Here is an 11,304-nt window from a genome sequence, read left to right on the forward strand (position 1 = left end):
ACCATCCTCAATGCTCCCTAAAATGGTCTACTGCCCCTGGAGCATGGGGAAATAAAGTAGAGAAAGCAGTCATGTGACCGCCACTAAAAAAATCATTTGGGGGGGATGAAGTATTTATGTGGGATTTTTTGGGGGGGTGAATCTGTACCCATTCTATGGACATTAAAGTATTTAGAGACCTCAATGACCTCTATAGCTGCAGGCCCTGTGGAGTAATTTGTTCTTAAAGATCACAACAGAGGTGGTTTTCAGACCTTTCTATCGGCTTATGAAGACCTGCAGTGTTTTAACATTCAAAGTTTGGCAGGCTGCCAAGTCCTTGGTGCCATAGAGAAAAAGAGGAGAGGAACTGTGATTTCAGTACTTCTGTTGTGAATTTTGAATATTTTTAATTTCTCCATAATGCCTGCAGCTACAGAAGTCAGGGATGGCTTGTTTAGAAAAAAAAAAAGTAGTGCATTTAATTGCACCACATCGCAGTGCATGGTATTGCCGTACCATGTGTTGCGGCACATTCAAGCGCATTGCAAGTTGGAGGTGTTGTTTTTTTTCCGGTTGCTATTCAAAAGAATGGCAGCGCATCTCCTGCACTGTTGATGCACGGTAGGTGCCTTGTCCAGCATAAATCCTACCCGCAGCCCTTTTATCAGGACTACTGTGAAGTTTTTGTAACTGGTCCAGTAAAGGATGCTACAGAGGAAAGTGTAAAATACCCATTCTACTTCATTCATAGGGGTCTTTAGCTAACGCTTTCATGGAGTTCTTTAAATTTTAAATACCCAATCCTTTGCATCTCTTCATGGTCTTTTCAACATTGTATTTTTTACACTTTAGGAATTGACTTCATTGGGGAAATCTAAAAGCCTTTTACAAATGTTCTTATAATTGCTTTAACCTTCTGCTACCGTGTTATTTTGTGAAGCTGCATGTAATCTTTGTACTTCCCGTCTGGTTTAACCGCTAACGCCATTATAATTTCTATTAAGGGTAGCGAGAACAGCCTATGCCGACAGACTGCTCTGTACATAGAAAGGTGTTTAAAGAAAATCAAGTCCCCTTTTTTCTAAAACTGGTCCTCCTCTTTGATGCATTTATTGCTAAGATTATGCCGTTTTGGTTTTCTTTTGTTAACGGAGATGGGCAAATCTTTCTCCAACAAAGTTCTCTAAAGATTATTCTGCCGACCAAAAAATTCCTAAGCAGGCCTTGTGGGTTTTTTTTTTTCGGAATTCTGTTTTTTTTTTTTTTTTTTCTATAGAAAGGATGTGTGCGATTTTGTGTTGGTTTTTTTTTTTCCCTCTTTCTGACGAGATGAATGTTTGGTTTTATTTTTCACGAGCTGAGCCTTCTAATTCGGTTGTAGTTAAATAAACTTTCTCTTCTTCCGTCATGGAACTGCTATATTTTGGGGAGTGGGATTTGAATTTTAGCATTAAAGTGGAGCTCCGGGCAAACCAGTTCGTACATGGTTGCTATTTCACCTGTCGAAGGGTTTGTATTTTTGTTGGTGTGTGTGTGTGTGTGTGTGTGTGTGTGTGTGTGTGAAATTGGGCACCACTGTTTTGGCAATCCATTTTTGAGATACACACACAAACACACACACTTCTGTTGGCTAGATCATGCTGGTACTTACCAGTTAGCATTACTGCTTCTTGGGTCATCTCCCTGCTCACTGAAAGTGATGAGGCTGATTTACTCTACAATGATCAATGCTGGAGGGGGAGTGCTGAGACCCAAAGCTGAATTGCTATAAGAAGCACTCCGGGGCAAAAGAACTTAACCTTGTAGTTGGGTTACCCTGCCACTGCAAGGGTTAAGTGCTCTCCAGCTATGGATTGTCCCTCAGTGTCCCCACATCTAATGTAAGTCAAAGGACCTGTATAAGACTTGATGTCAGTGGTCCTTAGACCACTGATGCCCAGGGAAGAAGAAGCTGCCAGGAATGGTCCATCATCGTAGTTCTCAATGTAATACAAGTGCAGCAATGTCACCGCACTTGTAGTCCATTCTTCCTTCCTCCTGTCCATGTTACTGAATGTCTGTACCGAGGTACGGACATGGGCTGCACAAAGTCTGCATGAGCCAGAGCATTGTTCCACTCCACTTTATTGCGGTTGCAATGGCTCCAATGCAGAAAAATAAAAAAAAATTAAATGTTGTCTTTTCGTTTATGACTATATCAGGGACATGATTGTGTTGTATGGCAACCTTTGGGTTGTCTGTGGAGATACAAATGCAGACAGTCAGCTCTATTTAGAAATGAAACTGTTGGCCCAGTTGGAATGTTTTGGCTTGCTGCCCATTGCCCCGACCTTTTAAATAGGAGCAGAGTCTGCTGGTCACATAGATAGGAGGATGTCTGGAAATGTGCAATCATTTTATTAAATATCGGGGTACTTTTCGATTGGGTAATGAGAGCTGTGGGTGTAGGGGCCTCTTTTGTCATCTGCTCATATGTTCCTTCCTTTATTTAGAACCAGAATGAGGATACGAAGAAGCAGATGTCCAATTTACAAGGGGAGCACAGCAATCTAAAGCTGGAACAACGTAAAACCATCGAGTTTCACAACCAGAAAATATCTCAGCTCCAGAGAGACAAAGATAACGAGATTCTCAATCTGCAAGGTGAATGACTGTCCCTGGAAACTGTTGACAATTAAAGTGTAGCTGTACCCCAAGCTTCTTCCTCCCTTTTAAAAAAAAAAAAAAAGTTTTGAATGTGGGGAAGTGCCGTGCAGTACTGGGGGGTCCCCGGTTTTAATCCTGGCCAGCATACTGTCTGCATGGCGTTTGCATGTTCTCCCTGTACTTGCGTGGGTTTCCTCTGTGTACTCTGGTTTCCTCCCACACTCCAAAGACATGCTGGAAGGTTAATTGGCTCCTGTCTAAATTGCACCTGTAAGCTCCTTTTGGGGAGGGACTGATGTGAATGTGTACAGTACGTAAAGTGCTCCATAAAAATTCTCAGTGCTATATAAATACCTGTAATGAATACAAAATTAGAAGCCCTGTCGGGTTTTGCAGCTATCTGGGGCTCCTTTTAGGGTCTGTTCACACCAAAAGAACATCCTACCATATAGCTGCTGATCTACGCTGTGAAGGAAGCGGTGCTCCGATTGCCACACACGCCTAAGCTGTCCATACATTGTAATATTTTCTTTATTGGACCTGCGGGCAGAACGAAGGAAATATAACATAACATATTCCTCCAACGCTTCCGAATGTTGATTGAGGAATCTCCCGCTGTCTTCATTGTATCCTGGCAGCAGCCACCGGCTCATTGGCGGCTGCTGGCTTTGTTCGTTCTAGGTTTTTCCAACTAGCCCCCTCCCCCCTTTTTTTTTCCCCCGACATTTCATTCAGTTTTGTTCACCACCATTGGGATGTAACATTTACTATATGTTGCATTTGTGTAATTACACATCTATAAACGGAATGGGGTGTTGAGTCAAATACATACATTGTTGGCCCTATCAGTTGCACGTGCTGTCAAGGCGACGCAATCTTCCTTATCATACTTTACTACTTAGTGGGTCACCTTATCATTCTTTACTACTTAGTGAGTCATCAATCTGGAACACGTTTGTGCACATGCGTATATATAGCGTTGTTGGCCCTATTGGTTGCACATGCCGTAAAGGTGAGGCAGTCTTCCTTATCAGTCTTTATTACTTAGTGAGACACCAATCTGAAACAAGTTTGTGCCCATGCATATATATAGCATTGTTGGCCCTATCAGTTGCACATGCTGTCAAGGTGAGGCAGTCTTCCTTATCCTTTTACTACTTAGGGAGTCACCAATCTAGAACAAGTTTGTGCATATCGGATGTTAACTAGATGCTTTATCCAGGTCACAAAGTAGTAGGGTAGGATAAAGAAGACCGCCCAAGAGCCTGCACCATCACAAACAGCAGTAGTAGCTCACAAATGTCTATACTGGTGGGGACCTGTTTTTGAAATCTGGATTTTCCTAGCTTAATGGCGGGGGTTGCCTCTTGTTGAATCTTGGTATTCTTGGGGAAGCCTGAGACTGCTTCTTAGTGCACCTAAGGCACAAGGAGACTGTTCAAAGGCAATATGATTTGACTCCTCTTAATTTATAATCTGTTATTCTTTTAGATACTATTGCAAAGCTTCGTGAGGAAAGTAAACTTCTCAGGAAGGCCCACCAAGATGTCCACTCAAAGCTTGTAGGAGCTCAGGTAAATTTGATTTTATAATTATTTCAGTTGGCTAAAATGTCATTTCCTCTGCTGTGATCTGGTTGAGGGCTACACTACATTTGTGCTCTTGGTACATGGCCAGTCACCCCGTGTTGGTGGTCAGTATTAACCCCCCGCCCTTTCCCCCGCATGGTTGGTTAGCGACCGTGTTTAAACATCCCTTAACCTTGGCCTTACCTGATCATCTGCTCCTATACCACTCTCTCCCCATTGAGATCAGAACTATATACATTTGTACTGATGGGCGGATGTTGCTCTACCTGACAGTACTGGCTTTTGTTTTAGTGACAGGTGCTGGAACACAGAGAGCATTTAAGCACCTGGAACCCTGCTGCCACCCTAAAAACTATGGTAGAGTGCAGGTAGCCACCAGCACAGCACAGACACAACACACTAACCAAAGCAAAGGATATCCTAGAGCACAGGTGCCCAACATGGAGCTGACCGTGCCCAGGACATGGTGTGCAGCACACAGAGTGCTTGCTTTATGCTGGTCACATGTAGGGCACCAGGGCCCTAAATAGCACATGAGGTTGTTTAAAGAAGAATGCTTTGGCACTTGGAACATTTGCAAATTAACCCTCATATCATAATATGTACCCTTTACCTTGACCATTCTGTCCAATATAAACATTCAAATCGGAACAATCAGAATTTTAGAAAACCCTTCTTCACTCTAAAAATGACCGCTGCAGCTCTACAAAGTCTTCTGGAGACAATGTAAATATTTTTTTGTTTTGTTTAATGTGTTACAAACTACTGTACTATCAGACCACCATTCTTTGAGACCACTACAAGCCTTTGTAAACCTTAACAAACATTCACCTAAACAGTTAATTAATCCAAAAGCAATGATCAAACTAGAATATCTAGGAACGATTCTGTTAACTATGTGCTATACAAAACCTCTTAATGCAGTGTGGAGTAATTAACTCTTTCAAAGTTCACAGCAGAGACTCTAAAGTCAAGTTTCAGTCCCTCACATCCTGCTGGAAGTTCACACTAAAAGGCTGGCAAGTATTTGCTCTTCATAGAATATAGGGGAGGAGAGCTGCAATTTCAGTGTCTCTGTTGTGGATTTTGAAGACAAATATATCCCCAGAGCTTGCTGCTACAGAAGTCAGTGTTATATATTTGTATATTTTATATACTGTATACTGTATTTGTGGGTTGTTTTTTTTTACATGCATTTGCTGCTTGTTCAGAATAGGTAAATAGTCTAGACACAGGTTCACTTTAAATGGAACCTTTCCCATAACTCATGGATGCCTCCATTGATAGTTTCCTGGCTGCCATCCTTACCACGTTGCTTCAATGCTTTGGAACAACCATGCAAATAAGGATATGACCTTTTATAAATAAGCACACTTTCTTCAGGTCAGTGACTCTGTTCTTGCGTTTATTGAAACCAGTTGGTCAGTGTACTACCCAGACAGCTAACCTCTTCCAAAGGGTATTGGCAATGGCAGCTTCCATGTGTCTCTCAGGAAAGGTTTGCTTCAAGCCGTTACTTTGCCCCACATGCGCTTTAATCCTGACCTGATCCTCGTTAAAACAAAGATTTAAGCCTGCTTTAGTTCAGAGCTCTGTGATTTCTTATTTCAGAAGGATAAAAAAAAAACATATAGTGCGCTGTACCTCTTATACTGACCTGCAGATAAAGAAACAAATCAATTTTTCTTTACCCGGTTTTAGTATTGATTGTCTGGGAAAACCATTGAAGGAAATTAAAGCGACTCCTGAACGAGAGGACAAGCAGACACTGAGATGAATTGCTTGGAAGAACACGCTATTTAATTAGAAACTAAGAGGGGGGGGGGGATATTTGCATAGTAATTTGACATTTTCGGCCTTTGACGATTCTTAATTTGGGGCTGTGTTTTGGCAAGCAGCTTCGTTACTCCTGCAGTGATGATGTCAAGGGAGCGTGCTTAACAAGACCGTAATCTTCAAGCAAGGCAGGGATTTTATTTTTTATTTTTTTCCCTCTGATGCAGGATTTATTTTGTTGCCCCCTTGCGTCTCTAAAACGCTCACAGTAATTGGGAACTCTCTCCGAACCACGTTGTAGGAAAGGAAAAGATCATTATCCATGACTATAAACAAAACTGGTTACGCTTCAGCTAAAAGTGTTTTCAGAGATGGTGACTAGGGATCACCTTATGGAAGAGTTTGTATAGACTCGTTGAACTACAAAATCTTTACTGACTCAGTCAGCATCTTTTTTTTGGGGTGCATTAAAGGGCAGGCTGGGCCACACAACTAAATACAACTCGAAACGCCTAAGAAGGAATGGTTTTATCTGCCAAAAATGAATTTAAAAAACGTAAATGGCTTCTTGTGCTGTGATCGTTGGCTGAATAGTAAGGAGGTTGACTGGACTCTATAGTTCTGCAGTCCTTCACACTACCCACCCCTAAGGACTCTTAGAACGGCCAGGGAAAACCAGCAGGTCGGTGACGCCCACCATGAGATGTTTCCATTAATATAACCCTTCTAGCTACCTGCCTTATCCACCTTTTGGCTTACAGATACTAAGTCAATAAGTTGCGTAGAGCTTACAATTTAGAGGAGGAAGGCTGACCGAGCCATTGCAATAAAGTTGGCGCTGACGGGTCTGAACCCTCCACCATTTCTTAGGGTGAGATCTTGGTACTCTCCTGTCATAATGTAGCAATCTTGTGTCACTTCCTGAATATCAGTGGCAGTTACGATGTATAAATATTTGTTATTTCTTGGAGCATGCAATAAAGATTTATGAAGATTTGAGGGTCCCCGAACTGGGTCTTTAAGAAGCATTATCAGCTTATAGCGCAGGCACTCCTACTACTGGCCTGCTTTCAGCTAGTGTGAGCTAAGTTTTTATATAAATATCTCAGGTAATTGAACTAGTCAACTGAAAAATTAATTTTGACCTTCCTAGGAATATATAAACACATTTTTAATGCAAACCTTGTCTTAAGGCCCCGCTGAAAATTTAGTTTAATCAGCTAACTATGGTCCAGGTGTAGCAAAACTAAAAGAGGTTTCTTTAGTAGCCACAGCCTAAATAGAAAAACCTGTCCTTTGCCAGCATTGCAGAGTGGAACCTGTGGAAGTACTGGTCTCTCTACAGAGGTCTGACCTGTCCTCTGCTGAATCTGACTTATAGCCCTGTAATTGGCAACGCTGCTGAGTGCAAGCCAGAGCTCTCCAAACAGCAGGAAACATACCCTGCTAATTGGAGAGCTCTGGCTTAAACTCAGCAGGGGGGGTGTTAGACCTCTGCCGAGAGACCACTGCTTTCACACAGAGAGCAGGGGCCCCACTTTGCAGCATGCTTGCAGAAGATGGGCTTTTCTACTTGTCTTGTAGCCGATTTGGAAAGAAAACGAAACTGTAAGACTTGTACTTGGACACCAACATGTTTTGATGCATCTGCAGTGTATGTAGCTGATTAAAACTGAAATTTTCGCCAATCATGTTGGATGTCCTCCAGCCAGGAAATGAGCTAAGCTCTATCTGACTTTCTGCAGCTTCTAATGCACATTGTGAGATGTTCACAGTGTGCAGTGAAATCAATTCAGTCCAGGAGAGAGGACTGAAGGATAGGTCAGAGTTCAGCTGTGAGATGTGTTTGAAATACAGCTTTAAGGAACTTAATAACAAAGTCCTTCTACTTGGCATATTTTGCTGTGTATATAATGCCTTCCCTGGTGACCACTCTCTCCATCATACACCTACTACCAGGATTTTGTGCTCTCCCCCGGAGTCCGCTGACTGCTGGACTTGTGCTCTCTCCTATTGATTACTGTAACATTTTATTTGTGACCTTGCTGTCTTACAACTCCCCTCTCTGCAGTGTAGGCGCTCTATCAGTATTGTAATCACTTTTAGTGTCCCCATGTGTGCTTGGCTTGTAGGACGCTGCTCCATATGTATCAGTATTGATTTGTGTGCTCTCTGTATTCTCTTCACATGTTTCATGTTGGTAAATTATTCTTTTCTGTATTATTTACATTCCTGTAATGCGTTAGGTCAATGTAACTTTCTGTCCTGAATACCAAAAACGTTCATTCAATATTAAACACAAACTACTCTTGGCCCCCCGTCAGATACATGTGTCCACCTATGATGCTGTACATGTATTGGGCTTGCTGTGCTAAATAGCTTCTCAGCTGTGGCTATCTATCCCTGTAAGATTGTATGATTGTATGTCTTTGTTTCTTCAGAGTTGGTTAAAAAAAACCATGGGCCCGCACAAGTGCCCCAGCGCTTGTGTTTTTAAAGAGAATCATGAAAGCTTCTTTGGCCTAAAGCGTATCTAAACCCAAGAGCAAAATTTTTTTGATCCACTAAAGCTTGCCAGTCCTTTAAACTACATTTTTAAGCCTAATTTCCCTTTGTCTTACTGGCAGGATCACTAAGTGAAGATACTTTCTGTCCTATGGTGACCACACTCATTCACTGTACTGGATCTGTGAAGCAGGTTTGTCACTCAGGACAAAAAAAAAACCCTTGCCTGCTCCTTCCCCATAATAGAGGGCAGTGTATGAAAGCTGTCCATACACCAGTAGAATTTTTTTTGTTTGAACAGATGTTCCAAAAATTATTTTTTTCTAATAATTAATGGGGGTAAAAGAAGCACAAAAAAAATCGAAGGAGCAGGATGGAAGTTTTTTTCTTGAAATGAAAGAAGTCATTAGAAGTCAATGTGGTTTTTGTTCAGGAAACTCCATTCATTTCCAAAATCTAATGTTAAAATCAAACAAAAGTTTGATAGACATTCTGCTCAAGTCTCTAATGGCATTATCAAATGTTCTGATGAGATTTTTCGTATAAACATTCATATGAAACTTACCAGTGTATGGCCAGCTTAAAGTGGTACTGAATGCAAGGTGTATTTAGTGTAATGCATTTTCTGCATTAAGGTAATAAAACCGCTGCAGTATCCTTTATGGCCCTTGTCCCCAAACACTTACCTGCAGTCCCTTGTCAGCACCACCATGTCCGGGAAGAACTGCACCCTTCCCTGAACTTTTGTGCTGTGGAGGAGGTAACTGAGGGCATTGGCGCAAGAGGCTCCTGTTGCCATCAGCCAAGGAGGGGGGGAGCAGGGACATGGCTTGCCAGGGGCTGTGTGTGTCTATAGATGACCATAGCCCTGACCAGGTCCTGGACGTACAGCACTTAACAGCCGACTACCTAAAGGAGACACTCCTCCCCCCCAAAGAGGCTGTTGGGGCCAGTGGTTGGGGAACTAGCTGGATAGAAAAGCAGACAATTTTAAGGAACAATCAGCTAATGAAAGTGTGTTAGAAAAAAAAAATTGAATACCAGGGATGGCTGGCAACAGTGTAACTGATAAGAATGGATAGGAAGTAATCTGCTCACAAGATTTCTGGCAGGAGTCCAAGAGGTATTACTTTGCACTTATGAAACAGATTTAACAAAACAATTTTGTTGGTATATTTAACAAAAAGAGAGCAGCTAAGAGAAGTTCATTGTTTGGGTCTACATACACTTTAACTGCTTTAACTGGTAAAAGCGCTGCCTGTTCCTGACCTCCCAGATAGTGAAGGATCTGCCCTGCAACTCTCACTGCTCCTGGGAGTTGGGCAATGGCAGTCTCCCACTCCAAATAGGAGCTTTAAAGCTCCAGCCCAAAGGGATTTCTTTTAGGTTTAGGTGGAATCTGGTGGGCCAATCAACCCCTGGGTTCTTATGTGTCCTGGATATTCCAAAAACAGTAAAGCCTGTCATGAGTAGAATGCAGGGGCTGCCGTTGTTGACCTGCTTTTGAAATATCTACCGGCCTGCCTGGCTGTCATCCTGACCCACTAGATTTATTATAAGATTAGAAATCCCAAAAGTCAGAAGGCCTTACCTTCATACTTGTATTGGATCAGAAGGCAACTTGCATTTTCAAAATAGAGCTCAGCAATTTGTGTCCTTCAAGTTTCTCTCCACATAAAATGGGTTTCCTTTACTAGCTCTTACTCATTCCCAAAAAGAAAAGGTTTTCACGGCTCCACCACTGTCCTAACATGAGAAATAAACTCTTATTTATGTTTTGTGTTGGAAGTGCCACAGCTATCTTCTGTTTTCAAGGCTGCACTCCCGCACTTTGCACTGGTTTAGTGGAGGCATTTTGGTTACTTTTAGCTCACCTCACCGTAAACTGTCTGGTTATTCTTCATGTTCCCCAAACCTTCTCCATAGAAGCCATGGTTTCCGTGCACTGCACTAATGGCCAACAAGCCTGAAACAGCTTTATGCAGTTTGAAGTAAATTGCTCTTCCCTATTAAGCTGTATTGTTGCTGTAAACCAGCCATGCAAACAGAAATTATTTCCATAACACCATCCATTATGCTTCAGTACAGAATTGGGCCTTTACTCCTTTGTAGAAGTGACACATGCAGGTGCTCAGAGGGGCCCAGCATTTCCGGTTTACTTCATTCAGTACAATGGCGGCGGTCAACTTACTAGATATAGCGGGTCACTGTGGAAGCCCTCAAATCTAGGATGCATCACCCCATGTGACATCCCCAGGGGGCTGCGCTTAATATTCAGTGTATATTTAGTACTATAGAGGATTGTCGAAGAGTCCTGGAGATGGTCAAACTCTTGACATGCAAAATCTGGCCCTTAGGCGACAAGTTGGGCACCAAGGATGTAGAATTACTTTTTTTAGCTAGTGATATATTGGTCTGTGTGTGTGTGTGTCCGTCCCAACCCCCCCCCCTTTGTGCACTTTTTTTATAAAGAAATTACAATAATTTGAAGCTTGGTGTGAAAGCGCACACACACAATGAAGTCTCCTCTCTGGAGACATTTCAGGCTCACTTCTGTGACGCCTAACGCGTGCTAAACAGTTAAGCTTGCCAGCACGTCTACAGAGCCTCTTTGCAAATGTTGACGTAACAGACTACAGCAACCACTGCAAGGCATTCACACCATGCCCGGCTGAAAAGAATTGATTTTCAGAAATCCTTTGATTCATATGCATTACGTGCACAGACCTGCAGGAAATCCAGTATATCACAAGGGGGCTCTGGTTATGTAAACTGTACAAAGGGGGGGGGGGGGGGGGGGGGGGTG

At 42.4% G+C, this 11,304-nt stretch overlaps 1 protein-coding gene across 1 annotated transcript in view; it reads left to right on the forward strand.

Moving 5' to 3' along the window:
* LOC108799359 (Golgi integral membrane protein 4-like) overlaps positions 1-11,304 on the forward strand; it is a 43,702-nt gene that overhangs the window by 4,514 nt on the left and 27,884 nt on the right. The window contains exons 3-4 of the mRNA XM_018571218.1: positions 2,475-2,625; positions 4,120-4,202. Coding sequence (XP_018426720.1) covers positions 2,475-2,625; positions 4,120-4,202 — 234 coding nt within the window. The remainder of the gene's footprint in view (positions 1-2,474; positions 2,626-4,119; positions 4,203-11,304) is intronic.

This window comes from Nanorana parkeri, unplaced genomic scaffold (genome assembly GCF_000935625.1).
Source record: "Nanorana parkeri isolate BGI_ZX_2015 unplaced genomic scaffold, ASM93562v1 scaffold1702, whole genome shotgun sequence".
In the NCBI taxonomy this organism is placed as follows: Eukaryota; Metazoa; Chordata; class Amphibia; order Anura; family Dicroglossidae; genus Nanorana; species Nanorana parkeri.